Here is a 16409-nt window from a genome sequence, read left to right as displayed (position 1 = left end):
GAGGAGGGCGGGGGAGGCAGGGAGAGAAAAAGGTGCAACGTTGAGACCCTTTGGACCACATCTAAAGGGACCAGGTGGAGTGCAAACGCGCTGATCAACTTACCGGGGGGCCTGGGGGACCCTTTGGACCTCGGTCACCCTGGAGGGGTAGGAGAGGAGGAAAGAGCCGTCACTGAGATGCTGGGACCCTCTGAGAGAATCCCACCCACGTTCACCACACAGATGGGGACAGAAATGATGGAGGCTCATGACCACTGGGGACAAATGCCTCCTACGATCCAACCCCCAACTGTCGCCCATGTCCGATCCCGCCTTTGGCTGGGGAGCACCTTGCTCCCTCAAAACACAACCTGGGAGCCGCTGGAGAAAGGGTAGGAAAGGGCAGGACTGGAAGACAGAGGGGCTGGAGATAGAAACTTACGTCGATGCCATCGATGCCAGGAACTCCAGGGGGGCCCGGAGGCCCCGGGGGACCCTGCTCGCCTGGGGGACCTCTCTGACAAAAACAGCACACACCACGGGTCAGGGAACACATTAGGCAACAAGGAGAAACCGGGCCATGTCCTGAGGCCCCCACCTCCGCAGGGCAAGGACACTCCCCTACGGAGGCCGGGTTTTGAAACCCAATATAACAAAATGTATCAGACTTCCAAGCTGCGCAGGTTGCTTGGGCTCTGCCACGTTCTGAACGAGGCTGAACAGTGGGGTCCGAGCAGCATGGAAGCCCCAAAGTGGGGAGAGGGTTCCTAGGGCCTCACCCCTAAAAAGTGCACTAAACTAAAAGGGTGTCTGGAGGAAAGCAGGGCCTGATGCCTCTTTTTTTTTTTCTTTAAAGGATTCAATCATGAAAATGGTGGTCACTGAATACCTTGATTGAATCAGTAATTGCAAGTCAGTGTTTGGACTAAAGTGGAACAGCTAAGGCTGGCGGTACTCTATATCAGATGGATTACAATATCATTTTGTAAATCTCTCTAGCCCCATAGAAATCTGAGGGCAATACTCTTGAGGAAAAGATTGGGGAGGAGTGGGCAGAAGGTCCCTGAAACCCAGCGAGCGCCTGGCCTCATTTCAGATTCACCTGCAGGGACACCCTCTTGCATGAGGTCTTTGCACCTTGCTCCAAAACGACGCCGAATTTCAGACTGACCCTACGGAGTGACCCGGCTTATCGCTCTCAAGCAGCTAAGCTTTGAGGGCGCTGGAGGGACGGGTGGCGTTTGAAATAGTGTGACATGTTGCTTAGGGAATGTGGGGGACTTTTCCACCCTTCTAAATTTAAAAAAAGAAAGAAAAAAAGAGCTTCTTTCATCAAGGAAAACTTTGTTTTTCTAAACTCCAATGAGCAGACAGGTTACAATGGGGTCTTTGTAAGTGAAACCTCAAACCTCGGCTGGACTCCTCCGCCCCCGGCGCGGGAGGGAGGCCACGCCGGTGCCTTTGGGAAGTTGCTGAAATGTTTATGGGCGCCAAGGCTGCCCAGTGCCAAACCCCGGACCAAGGGCACCACTCGCAGGACGCACGGCTTAGAGCTGCCCCCGCGGGCTGCAGGAGCGGGAGCGGGAGGTTTAGGGGCGCTGGCCTGAATCCCCATCTCCCAGGCTCCCTTTTGGCTGTGTCCAGGAGAGGGGAGGGGAGAGAAGGGCAGGAAAGAGGAAACCAAGCTAAAAATTAAAGCCGAGTCTGGAGACTCCGAGGGCCTTTAGGGTCTGAGCCCGCAGCGTTAGGTCCCAAGCGGGAGGAGGTGTCCTTTCCCGGACCGATGGGTCATCTGGGGTCCCCGATTCCCACGGTACTTGCTGCAGGTGCTCCGGCTGGAGTTAATGCGCCGCCCTCAGCCCTGGGGATGCTCCGAGCCCTCCCTACCGCTCCCTCAAAGCTGCGCCCCCACCTTCCCCCGTGTGCGCTGGGAAAATGCAAACACTTTTCGCCCCCAGCTTACCTGATCCGGAGCCTGGCTGGGCTGGTGGAGAAAAAGACGGGGAGAAAGTGAGAAGGCGCCCCGCCCCCGCCCCAAACTCTCGCACAACTTACTTGAGCCGCGCACAAGCAGAGCCCTGACAGCAGCAGTCGCAGCCCTAGGGCCCCGTGGTCCCGCGTCGTCCATGCCATGCCCACCACCCTCTACTAATCCCTGGGACCGATTGTGCCTCCGCCGCCCGGCTCGGGTTCGGGACCCGCCACGCGCACAGAGTGTTACTTCTTCCCTCGCAAAAAGCGCCCCGGGATTAGCGTTTGCAAAGGTGCCTGGGCGGGGGAGGCGCACGTTCCTCCGGTTTATGAATGGCCCTGGAGAGGGTCCTGGGGATTGGAGGAGAGCTTGCGGCCCGGCCCGGGGACGGATAAAATGACAACAGTCCCCTTAACCCTTTCCCCAACCACACAGGCTCTGCCCCCGCCCACCGGGCCCACTGCTGCCACTGGCTGTCCTCAGAGCCTCCTCGGGTGACCTGTGCGCCTTGGTGGGCGGCGAGTAGACTCTCAGCTTTCTCGCAGGAGCGTTTTGGGAGGGGGTAAGCGACCAAAGGTAGAATCAGATACCCCTAGGTGGTTTCTCCCCTCCAGGCTGTGCTTCCTTAGTATCTAACGGATGGGTACAGCTAAGCCCAGACTTTTGGAAGAAAGAGTATGGGAGGCAGGATGGAGAGGCATCAGCGGGGTGGAAGGGGCAGATGGTCAAGGGGACTCACCGTTATCCTGGCTGGCAGCTCATGGCAAGTTTCTCTGCTGGGTCTAAGTGGGTCACAATGGATCAGCATCCATTGAAGTTCAAACTGCACAAAGACAGCAGTCAGTCAGTGCGGGTTCTTTTGGAGAACAGAAGCGGTTCATTTAAGAGAAAGGTGAGTTGGTAAGTGTGGTCCAACTGCTAAGTGACTGGGGACCAACTTGAACTGGTTGATCTCGGTGCACCAGGACTTTCATTGTCCCTTGAATATAAATTTCCACTGGAAATGGGCTGGAATCCCAAATATCTCTGATCATTGGATGCAGATGTCTTTAGCTCTGCATTACTCCAGCATAGCCTAGGCAGAAAACCGATTGCTGGGCACTGATTTTCTATTTCTGTTCTCACCACAACCCCCCCCCTCCCCCCAAGAAGTCCATTCTATTAAAATGAGACTGGAGAGAACAAAGAAATGTCCTAGTCACAAGCCAGTAAGACTTAGAGGCTGAATTGGAACCCAGGCCTACTGAACTCCACAGAGAACATATGTGCTAAGAGTTAATATGGGAGAAGATTAAGGACAGGCAGCCAAAGAGGTGGCACCCAGGAATAAAGCCAAGGAAAGAAAATCGGATCCTCGAAGAAATATGCATGCTAGAGAAGACATCCTCCATGGAGTGGTCACAGGTTGAAACAGAAATAGGAAGGACCAGAAATGGTGGGAATGAGAGGGAAATCTAGGACTCAGGGGGAAAGCAACATAATAAAAAAATATTCAGATTTGGTATAATTTTAGTCAGTGGTTGCAGAGATATAAAATTCTAAGCACTTGAAATCCAACTTCTTACATTTTAGCAGGTGCTAAGGGAGAAAACAGAGTGGAACAGAAAAGATGCAGGCCAAAGGAAGAGTGGCGAGATCTGAATCTGAGAGCCTCGGGAGACAAGAGGGAAACACACACACACACATACACACACACACACACACACACACACACACACAGGTGTATTCCACAAGAAGCATGCCACTCTGTGCCTTGCTGGCTTCTCTTAAATTGAGACAGCTCCTTGCTAGGCATTTCAAGTCACACCCATATTTCTTGGTCAGTTGATTCTTCTGGCGTTATGTTGATGTCTAGTTAAGTGTCCACGTTCCAAATCTAAACATTATCTCTTTTTTAATTCAATAATGAATTGTACTCCACCCCACCTGCCAAGTTGACTCTAGAGCTGCTGGATCTAGAATTAACTTGGATACATTTTTTCCCTGTTGTGGATCTTCCAGAGTTGAAGTTACTGGATGGGAGACCAGAATTGGAGAGGATGAAGGATAAAGTCTTTCCCTTCTACCCACAATGAATGGAAAGTTCAACAAAATGAAGTTTTCCCTTATAAAAGGTCAAAATAAGGCATTAAACTTTCACATTTTTGCACTGATCCCTCTTCTTACATGATTCTAATGTCCTAGAGTCCTCTTTCTCCATTATTCTTGTTTCTCTCAACCTTACCATGACTTTTCTCCAGAAAATGTGTGGACATCTGGAAAAATGAGTTAAGTAGGATGAAAAGAAAGTGAGCTGCTAAATCAAGACATATCTTAAGATGGAAATTTGTCTGTGTATTGTATGATAATTATCTGTTTCTTCATGGTTTGAATTATTTAATAATATTATACTAACATCCTTCAAAAGAACGGCTTTCCAAAGACACAATGTCTTGCAGGTAAGAAAATTACTTTCATCAAACTCTCTTTTTATTGGAATAGTTTTGTTTGTTTGGGAGAGATTTTGTTTTGTTTTGTTCTAAATTGCAGTGTGAATTTTAAAAGGAAGATAAAAAAAAAGAATGGAACAAACCTTTTCCTTAATTAATGAATACTAATTACCTGGCAGTGCCTCACACAACTCTTTGAAGCAGATCACACGTGGGGTGAAGTGGAGCAGAGAGGTTAAATCATTTGCCACAGGTCACACAGCTAGTAAAAGGCAGAGCTAGCATTCCAAATGTGCCTGACTCTAAAATAAGAGTTTTCTCTATTCAGCCTCCCCAAATAATACAGAATGAGTTATAATTTTGTAAGGAGGTAACCAAGGCACGTGGTAGTTGAATATTTGTATTTATTAAAGATGAATAGAAAATAATTATCTAGAAATTAAAACTATGTAAGCTAGTTTCCAACATCTGCTAGAAAACTTCAGAACTAGACTAAGACACTTTCATAAGAATTCAAACCTTTTCCTATTTGAATGCTTGTAACGGAAATATATCCAGAAGCAAAATTTCTACTATTCTTCCAAAAAGTGACAGCTATTTCTATATGCAGTTTTAAAAATATTACCAGAATAAGAAAAGATATATTTCCATTCCCTACCTCTCAAAATAAGAGATACCACACATAATTTTACTCACTAAATCCTTTGTGAACTGGTAACTCAGACTTAGAATGGAGAGTGTATGTGTAACACTTTAATTCTCAAAAATAATTTATACCTTAATCACCTTGAGAAGCTTTAATTATACTTATTGCAAATGCAAAATGATTCATTAAGCTGTTTTCTCAAAAAATGTAATTCTCTCTGGATAAATTGGCACACCTGTTTAAATATGGGAGATGCAATTGTGGCACAGGATAATGGGGGAATGAAATGTAATTCATCTGTGAATACAGGCTAGGTTGTTCAGAGTGCGACATAGATCAGAAGTTTCGGAACACATCTGTGCATCCACATAAACACCACCTACGTACTAATAATCATCTCTACAGCAACCATTTTTTGGCATGCAATATGAATTCCAATTTGCATGTTAATTATTTTGAAAGAAGATTGGCAGAGTTCCTTGGTAAAAGTCACTTTCATTATACATCTAAAATGCTGATTTCCACACGTTTTCTCATTTTCATACCTGGAATCAGTCTTCTCTTTGAATGCACACTGACAAAATATATCTGACAAATATTTTAATTTAGTCCTTCAGGCAACATCTTTTAAGCCCCAATATAAGCCAGGCACAAAGGAAACATTCCAGGAAACTAGACATATTCTCCCCCGCCCCCACAAGGAGTTTACAGTTTGTAAGATTTGAAAAATCCAAGCAAAGAAATTTTAAAAGATTTTTTTAAATGTGTTCAATAGAATATAAAATGCCCTAAAACAGTCCATCCTTCTTAACATAAAATACTTTGCCATGTCTCAGGGACTTGTGTGAGTGTAAGGTGCCTTATAGATGCCCAGCTTGGCATTAACCAATTATTTTCTTTAGGAAACTAAGGTATAATTCCAGCCCATAAGACAAAGTAGTGTCCAGCTGACAATTCATTAAAGCAAGTAATTTTGGCCCCAACTCTCTACTCTTTTAAAAGGACGAGTAATTTCTACTTATTTTGCTAGGTTGTTGAGAAAAATTAATAAGGTATTTAATTCCTTCATAAAAACTAAACAAAAACTAATAGCAGACAACTATCTTTTCTTTCTGAGAGAATTCTATTGACAGACTATGGAACTTCACTCAATATTTATGAGAATGACACAAAGCTTGTGTGTGTGTGTGTGTGTGTGTGTGTGTTTGCAAACTGAATTATGATTAAATTTTGCAAGTATAAAATACCTAACAACTAGCTCTTCAAATATTTTTTTAACCAGAGAGATGTTTCATTAAGCCTCTGTCTACTCAGTGGCAACATATATTTGAAGAAATACTTGAATTCTTAGATCTCATCCTTCTTTTCAGTTATGTCAAAATGTTGGTTTCTACCATCATCAGGGACCTTCTTCAAGTGAAACTTCCTGGTTACTGAGCAGGGAGCTCCCAGCTGCCTTGAAATGAGAAATTTCCCCAACTTTAGGAAGACTAGGCCATGTAGTTTCACACACAGTGCTAGGAATTGTAGTTAAATATGAATAGGTGACAATCATCTGAATCATATCAAAGGCAGAGGCAGAATGATGAAAGGAAAAAGAACAGATGACTTGAGGGTAGCAGACCTGGAGTGTAGTAATTTATTCATTTTTGTCAACATATCTTTATGTAATACATTAAAGTACTTTGATATCAATACTATAGAAGACACAAAAATATTTAGTATATAAGCCAGTATCTAAGCCAAAAAAGTGTTTTTGACAATAAATACTATTGCAGTTGACATGTGATATCAACAAGGGCATCATATAACATGTCATATGTGAGTAGGGCTCAGAAACAATTGAAATTTTCATAAGCAAAGATGAGGAGGGTAACACAGTTCTGAAGAGAGGCGACACTAACAAGGCACCAGGGTGGAAAGTGATGTAGAAAAGAGATCAAATTGGCTGTTGCAACGAGTAGACAGATTTTTGCCCCTTGAATTCTGAGCTAAGGAATTTTAACATTATTGGGTAGCTGATTATTGGATGTCTATTCAAATTTGTCTGCAACAGAGATAGAGATGGGGAAAGGTGGCCTAATTGAAAAGGGCATTTCAAGGACATTCATATGGTAATAAGGGCCTGATCCTTTGAAGCAGAAGAAGGCTGGTCTAGTATAACATCAAGAAGTGTTATCCTCTGAACCATGCTGAGGCATCCTGAGTTATTTGCCCACTTAAAGCAACAACAACCAAAACAACAACAACCTTCCTCATGCCACATCCCTCTTCAGCTGCCATCTGTTTTCTGCTCCTCTTCACATAAAATTCAAAGGAGTTGTCTATATCCATTGACTCCAATTCCTTTCCCTTCCATTCTCTCTTGAATTCTTTCCAACTCAGCTTTTTCTCCCATTACTCCAATCGAACTTTTCTCAAATTTACCCTCATTGGTTTTTAAATCCAATGGTCCACTCTTAGTCCTCGTCTTATTTGATCCATGTACAACATTTGAGTAGGTTGGCCATTCCATCTTCCTTGGAATACTATTTTCCCTTGACTTTCAGGGAACCATAATCTTCTAGTTCTCTCCTATATTATAGGCTACTTTCCTCAGTCTCTAGATGAATCATTCTCATCTCAGCAACTTCTAAATGTTGGCTATTTCAGGGTTCAATGCTAAGACTTCTCAATCACACTCATCTCTCAGTAATTTAATCTTGTTCCATAGTTGTTAATACCATATGCATGTTGACAAGCCCCAGAGTTCTATTCCCAGCAGGACCTGTCTCTTGAACTCCAGAAGAACATAGCAAACTGCCTGCTCAGTACCCTCACTTAGATGTCTAAAATTGTGGTCAACTTAGATGTTCCAAACTAATTCCTAATAGTCTCATTGATGCCTGCTGTCACCACAGCCTGTCCCATCTCAGTAAATGACAACTCTGTATTTGTAATGAGTCATGCCAAAAATATTGATGTCATCCTTGATTCTGCTTTCTCTCTTATACTTCAAGTCCTGTTTTCTTTACCCTCAAAATATATCAGCATCTGCCCACTGTGCACCATATCCATCACTACCACCCTCTTAAGGATCCCTTAAATGTTCTGTACTTCTCTCCCCCTACAATATATTGTCAAACAGCAACAAAAAAGAAGCTTTTTATAAATGAGAACATACTGATTTTCTATCCAAAACCATCTGATAGCTTCCCATCTTACACAGAAGAATATTCAAAATACTAACACAATATTTCCATCCTCGCTCTATCTTGTTACCTCATTGCCTACTTCTCTCAGTCTCATTCTAGCCACACTGGTCTCCATGCTGTCCTCAAACATAACAGACAGCTCGAACACCAGTCCCTCTTCACTCTATGTTCCCTACTCTTTGAATTCTCCTTTCTGAGATGCTAATTCCCTTAACTCTTTCAGGTTTCTCCTAAAATTATTTTTCTCAATAAGGCCCTCTCTCCAGGCACAATTTCCTGCTTCATTATTCTCCATAGTATTTGTGACCACCTGGGATATTATACATTTACTCATCTATTCATTTGTGTCCATCTCTTCTCCCCAGAATGAATGTAAGCTCCATTTGAGCTTTAATTTCTGTCTATAACTTAGCAGACATTTAATAAATAGTTGTTTAGTGTTAATAAGTGAATGCATAGTAGTGGATAGGAAATATAGTGAAAAAAGAATTAATAGTATTTTTCCTCTGATTAAGAGTTGGGGCAAGTCCCCTCCCATGCCTGGGTTTCAATTTCTCACCTGTACACTGAGAGGTTTGGATTAGATACACTCAGTTTCCTCCAGCTGTGAGAGCCCAGGATTCTATTGACACCAACACGTTGTAACCAAAACCACTAACCATGCAGAAATCAACATAAAGAGAAGGAAGACCACCACTGATTTAACTTCTTGCCTTCTAGCCACCCAATCTACATAACAAAGATTTCTTTATGCCCTGAGTCCACACACATTTTAATAGAAATAGAAAAACTAATAGCACTGATTTTTAAAAAAAATTGCAGCAGTATAGGCACAGGTAAGGCCAATAAAAATAACTAGAATAAAAATATTTACTGTTTTCAATTTTCCATTAAAAACAAGTTTGACCATTATTTTCTTTTTATTCTAGTTATCTGTAGTCCTTTCCCCCAGTCAGGTTTCTCCTATATTGGCATCTCTTTTACTGTGTGTTCTTCCCCTTTCATTGCCACCTAGTGGAAAATCCAGCTGATGTTGTTAATATGGTCTACAATGCAGCAGGCTAGGTTTTATCTCCAAACAAATTGTTCTGACAGTCAGCATTCAAAAGTATTCCAATCAAGTCTCATCAAAGTGTTTTAAAAAGTATTTTCTATGAATATGGTTCAAATAACATTGCCATTTCTTTGTATTTATTTATTACTTCCAAGTGAAAGCATATTTGTAAAAGGTGTACTTGTCAAAAACAATTTCATAAGCAAACTTAATAGTTTAGATACGATGCATAGTAGGTATTATGCATTTCCTAAATCACTAATAACTTTGCTGCAATGTTTCTTAAATACCAGAAACAATATTAATCACAACTTCATAATTGATTTTTCCATATTATCATCTATGACACTTACCCTGTTTTTACATTTGGATGTTAGTATGATTTAATTCTATGGAGTAGAGAAAAGGACAGATAGCTCCTCCATCAACTTTTTTGGGTGGGGGGTTTCTTATTTTATTCTTTCTATTTACTTTCATATTTTCTCTTAATTTAACAAAAATAACATAGAGTGACACACTTGAAATATACTTTTAAAGGCACTTATCTGTCTGATTAATCCTGTTCTGCATTGTTTTATTTGGAATATGCACAGGATTTGTAATGCCACATAAACTTTTATTCTCCCTCAAACAAGCCCAAACCCCCCGTGTACATCCCTGAAAAGGGAAAAAGGCTAACTTTGTTTTCTAATAGAGCTGTACCAAATAACTCTCCCAGGCAATCATGCTGACAACAAACAATAAAGAACCTGTCATAAAGTAACATGTTTTTTATGATATGCTGCCAGGAAACTGAGCTTTGCAGTAGGATAAATGGCACCATCCTAAAATATGGGCACAACAGAGAATAGGAAATATGGGATTTATTGCTTTAAAATAAAACTAACAACGTCTTACAGCAGTACATAGGGAAAAAATATAAAATGCTCTGAGGCCACTAAATAACCATGAAGGATGAGAAGGTGTTTGAGTTGTAGACCACGTGAGCAGCTGCATTGCAAGCCTTAGGAAAACCTCCTGAAATTGGTTTCTTTTTCCAATTTAAAACTGGGAAAGAGACAAAAGATACAATAGATAGGGGAAAGTCACAAACAAGTATAATATAAATGAGTCGTTTAGCATTGATGCTCCGTCAAATGTTGTTTTCAATTGCCTTTTTTATTAAGTAGTTCCTAGGGCTACCTCTTGACATCTGTAATTGCCTATAGAAGGAATATTTGCTTTTTTTTTTGATCCTGAAAAAAGTGTTCAATTAATACAGTGTCAAAGATGAGAATGAATCCAATTTCATGAAAGAAAATTGAAAAATACACTGTTCCTTGTTGTTCTCATGCTATTGGCACATTTCATTTTAATTTAAAATTTCTCACATAGTGATACTATTTGCTGTCTGCAAATTGAGAAACGGGTGCCCTATCAATGTACTTCTACCTCCCAGAATAGATGGATACCAATACTCATCACTCTCTAAGTCTTCTAAGGGACATGTAGTCACTTAATCTTCAGTAATTGTCAGCAACTTCAGTTTCAGCCAAATTTGGTGATATCATAGGACATAAAAGAGGGCAAAGGGACAACTTGTGGGCATCTGGGCTTTGTCTGGGAACTTGTATGGGTATTTGACCATTCTTAGTCTGGAAAAGTGAGGTGAGCTGTAGAAAACTAATAAAGTTTGAAAAGGGAAGAATTGGTAAACATGAGAATTCACAAATGAGAGCCCCTTTGCCTAGAATAGCGGACCTTAGCTTCTTCTGGATAACTCTTATTCATTCCCAGGGTTCCTCTTAGACATCATCTCCTTTAGGAAACATCCTTGAATTCCACTCTCAGCCTCCCTGCCCTAATCTGAGTGAGGAGTTTTTCCCATGTGCTTCCATTGACTATCATGGTCCTTATTGTGTTATATTGTCCTTGTTTGCCATCTCAGCTCCTCACCCTCTAGAGACTGAAGAATATAAAGGCTGCGATTAACTTTGTGTACCCAGTATATAAGCACATGATGACATTCGCATTCACTAAGTAAATAAACAAGTAGGTTTAATGTCTGAGGACATGTTCCTTCTTTAAAAAAAAAAAAATGTTTGTCCTGCAAAGTAAATTCGAAAAAATCTATGCAAATCACAAATGTCTTCCAAAATAAAAATGATGAGTTTTATAAGGAAGTATATATTGTTGCACATATTTTTGTTTTTTATCAGAGGAAAGTTAGTCGCCATAGCAGAAAATGAGGTAGATTAGAAATCTTATACCTAACCCTGTTTCTTGCAAGCTCAGAAACCTGCTTGAGATTATTACTTCTTCGACTGAGAAATGGAGATAATCCAATCTGTGCTTGTTAACTTATAAAAGTATTGCAAGGATCAAATAAGTTAATGGGAATGAAAGAATTTTGAAAACACTACATGGGTATATTAAGGGTAATAAAATGTTTTTGTAAAGCATAAGTGGGCTTTTCTTACATAGAGATTTCTACTTTTTCTTAAACAGAGTGGTAGTTGAGGAATACATTTTGGTGATGAGTTTGAATTTGACATTGTCACTGTCAGTCCTTAGATATAAGTAAGAGTTTTTTGGCCTATATCCCTGTTCTATTTTAGTTTTTGCCACTACCATCACCACCACCATATCATCAAATATGGAATTTTTTATACCCTTAATATACTAAGTCTCTTGTGTTTCCTTGTGGGAGAGTCAGAGTGAGTACAAAAGAAACAATTGTTCAGGTCTGTTTCAAGTACCTTTAACATTGGCTACACTGTACTGACTGACAAACTCCTTGGTGAACCAGCAGCAAAATGTAACAGCAGCCTCCAGGTTCTTTGCTGCCTTCCTGAACTTGAAAGAATAAGTAGAAGATAACTGATCCTAACTGGTCTCCATGGTGATGTGAGGCCAGACTTGTCAGAAAACTTACAAACAGCTATAACGTTATTGGCTGTACTATAATATGATGAAATAACATTGTGACTTTACTGTTGTGGCAACCAGGTAATTTAATAGCATGCTAGCAACAGGATTCAGAATTATAATTACTTATACTGTTTTTAAGGCTAATGAATCAATAAATCAATTTTACAAGTACTTGATCAATAGATATCACAGTGAGGGGGTCCCCTTAGGTCTTTTCCCCTCATCCCTGGTATTGCAGAAGTTCAGTGTTGTCTGAAAAGCACTCCAGTGCCTCTGCAAAGATTAGACTGCCTAACTTTCAAAATGGCACAACAGTGGTCCCATGGGCTTTCTGACCCAGCACACTTGAGGTGTGATAACTCATTCATTGAAGAAATACTTTCTCAAGTGTCTACAAGCCAGACCAGCAATGTGGCAGTTACAAATTGTTTCCTGTCCATCACAGAATATAGAAATTTCACACTACCCTTCACACTAATCACAATTCTTCCCTTGGAAATAAGTTATTTGAACTATTCCATTACTGAGATGTCTGATAACCTTTTTCCTCCCTTTGGAGAAGGGCAGAGAAACAATTCAAAATCATTGTATCGCCGCTGCTACATTCCATGACATGAGTTAGGTAACTAGAATTTAATAGTTCAGAGAGAGAGAGAGAAAGAGAGAGAGAGAGAGAGAGAGAGAGAGAGAGAGAAAGAAAGGAGAGAGAGAGAGAGAGAGATTGGCATCAATAATTTCTTTATTGAGCCATAAATTCTTCAGTCTCCCCCAAACAGCACTTGTCCCCTAATATATATATGTTTAAACATATATATATGTTTAAATTCATGTCATAATGCTATAAAATATCTTTTTAAATAATTATCTTTTTAAATAATTATCCAGCGAGAGTTTAACAATTCAAAATGACAGAATTATATACTTGTTGGCACAATTGTGTCATTATATAATTTCTTACCTTTATATCCATGGATGGATCTCAATGATAAAATTATGAAGAGAGCTCTAAAATTCTTTCCTTTTATAATACTCCATGCAAGACCTACTTCTGAATAAACAATTATTTTGTCCTCTATACAATTTTTATTCTTGCTTAGCAGACACCATATGGCTGCCTAACCACATCTTCTACATTCTGCTGTTAGTATCCCTCAGAGACCCACCCCCCACCACACACACACACACACACGCACACACACGCACACACACGCACACACATGCACGTGCACACACACACATTTTCTCAAATGCATTTCATTCAAACCAACCACACTTCAGATCTTTGAATGTGGTCCACTTATTCTCTGCTTCTTTTTCCTTTAATGCTTTTCCCTAAGCTAGAATGCACTTTCTCCTCTTCTTTTGCCAATTGAAATCCTTCCATTTCAAGGTTCATTGCTTTCACGAAGCATGGAATTCTTGACTAACTGAATCCATCATTCATCTTAACCTTACTTTGTATCTTCACATTAATTATTTATACACAATACGTACCACATGAGTATCGGTTTATTTTAAGTCCCCTCCAAAGGATTCTGGGTACTCCAGGTGGACATGTCGCAACTTCCAAGTAGACTTGAAGCCCCTAAGACCAGGAGCCATCTACTTAAATTCCTCGAATCCCCATTCTACCTGGTACATGCTATACTCAAAATAGTACCGAGGGCCTTTCTAATAAGTGCTTGAGTGAATGAAAAAAGATGAGTAACTGTTCATTGTTTAAGACATGCAGATGATCACTAAAGATCTCTGAGGTATTCATTTTTAGCTATCTGGCTTTGATTTAATCTACCATAGTGTATGATTTTATACTTACCGGAACAGAAACTTGAGGATTATCTGCAAGTTTTCCCAGCACGGCAAAGCCATCCACATTGATTTGGCCTCTTGGCTTTATGGGCAAGGATTCAATCCTGTTGCAGTCAACAAAAAGAGTAGCACTGCTCCTTTCCACTCCAATCATAATCTTATGCCACTGGGAGTCAAACAAGGAGGGCAAATTTGAAAAGGCTGCAGACTGGAGACTTCCATCCAGGCCCTTGTATGAAAATGCAACAGATTTTGTTTGGCCATTAATCTTCACGCCAACTTGCTCCTTCCCCGAGGAGTCCTGAATCTGCCAAATGCTCCAGTGCTTTTCAAGTGTGCTCCCAGTCATCCGAAAAGTAGTTAAAAAGGAGTATTCTTCAGGCAGTCCACCGGGATATAAATGCCTGCGTAAATTTTAAAACAGTAAACATAAATCTTGTTTTCTGTACCCATGCATATTACCATCTTCTCTTATGCTATTTTGGGTTCTAGCTCTACAGAAAAGCTACAGTGTGAGAAACGATGCACTATTTGTTCTTTCATGACTCTCCATAAAGGCCTTCACAGAAGTTCAATTATTCATGTACATTTATGCGCCATCCTAAAACACACGTTAAAAAAAAAATAACCCCCCTCAAAGCTAAAGAGAGTTCCCAGTGCCACACAATCCCAACAATATTCCTATTTATGCTGCCTAAAGAGCTACTGTTCAGCAATTTCATCTCAGCCAAGAAACACATTCTTACAAAGTTCTTGGCACCATTTCCCCTACATATGAAAGAAGAGATCATTTGGAATCCAAATCAGCTCTGCTAGTTTATGAGACCACTTAATTAAAGCAGCTTTTAATTTTTTTATTTTAATATAACATGTTAGGATTATTTGCTATTTTCATAATTGCTTGGGTATTTCCCTCCATGATTATATCCTACACCCATATAAGCATTTTGAAAATCAGTAATTGTGCAGACTTGAGTAATTCTTTCACCCTGAGCCTGATTTTCATTTTCAGGGAGTTCGAAGTGTGATGTTAAATTAGCAGCTGTTGTTTGTCACTAGATGTGTGACAAGGGAAAGGTGACCAGCTCTTAATTCTCTGCTCCAACCTAGTTGTTCCTCCATCTGACACCTGAATCTATATCATTGCTACTTTATTGCTTTAAATGGCAGCCTAAGACTATCAGTGGCCCTAAGGCATCTCCAGTCTGTGTGGGAACTGTGATGTGTAGCTGCAGCAACTACCTGGATCATCTTCGGTTGAACCAAACTGTTAGAACCTGAGGACCAAATTTTTAAAAAATCAAGACATATTAAATGTAAACTTCACCTTCAAAGGCTTGAAGGTTTTATCCTTCTACCTCCTTCCTTCTAAGTATAGAAATACTCTTAAGTAAGGAAGAAATGCTAATAAAAATAGATGCCAGTTAATTTTTCTAACTACATAATAAAATTTGACATTTCTGAGAACAGTTATGGACCAAGACCCAAAGTCCCACATAACCTCTCTCCAAGTCATACGCCTGGTATATATAGTAGCCCCCTTCTTGTGAGGAGTAAACAGAGAAAGGCAAAAATAAATATCTAAATGGATGCTGATTTAATGTGTTGCAAACTAAAATTCATAACATAAATGTATTGTATGGGCATATGTGTTGTTGCCAGTTACATTAAAACATATTGTTGGGGTCAAGGATTTCTAAACCAAAAAATTCCTCTCTTCTAAGCATGTTTAGCAATACATAAAATAACTCAACTTGCTAAGATTTTCTGCCTTTACTTTTACTTTTACTCTAATTATAAAACTTTGTCATCCCTTATAATAATAGCAATAAACAAATATATAACTCTAATTGCAAACACTTTTGCAAGCCTTCAGAAAAATGGGTCAACTATGTCAACAAATTTCATTGCTTTGATGGTTTTATAAAAATGTGAAGCTTTTCATCTGAGTACTTTTATCATCCAAGTACTTCTTTTAGATATTCTTTTCTAAAATAACTGGCTCTTATTTATAATATTGGGTGAATTTTTTTGTCAGTACACATTCTTAAATGATTTCTGGTGATGTGTACTCTACTTATTTCAAACCTTTCAATTCACTAAATACCTTTTATGTCTGTGAAGTATGCAGGAGGTTTCAACAAGTACATTTTTAAAAGGTTCAATTTGGAGCTAAAGAAAAAACCATGCATATAAGAAACATTCCACCAGAATGAAAATGTCTACCACATCTATTTTGATATTTTTTAATATTGATTGTTTGTCACATTTCCCTTGAACTTTAGATTTTTCAGAATATACATATTCCAGAATAACCTCTCGGAAAGAAACTAAGACTCATTAATGACAACATACTATATCACCTGTTGTATAATTATAAAACCTCATAGAAGTTTTTACGTTTCATTTAACTGAC

General features: G+C 40.0%; 1 protein-coding gene across 1 annotated transcript in view; it reads right to left on the bottom strand.

Annotated features, from left to right (window-relative positions):
* COL9A1 (collagen type IX alpha 1) overlaps positions 1–16409 on the bottom strand; it is a 125145-nt gene that overhangs the window by 73287 nt on the left and 35449 nt on the right. The window contains 5 exon segments of the mRNA XM_015568161.1: positions 104–139; positions 422–496; positions 1943–1963; positions 2691–2774; positions 14001–14397. Coding sequence (XP_015423647.1) covers positions 104–139; positions 422–496; positions 1943–1963; positions 2691–2774; positions 14001–14397 — 613 coding nt within the window.

The sequence above is a fragment of the Myotis davidii genome, unplaced genomic scaffold, assembly GCF_000327345.1.
Source record: "Myotis davidii unplaced genomic scaffold, ASM32734v1 scaffold803, whole genome shotgun sequence".
Taxonomy (NCBI): Eukaryota; Metazoa; Chordata; class Mammalia; order Chiroptera; family Vespertilionidae; genus Myotis; species Myotis davidii.
This window is presented reverse-complemented; position numbering and strand designations above follow the sequence as displayed.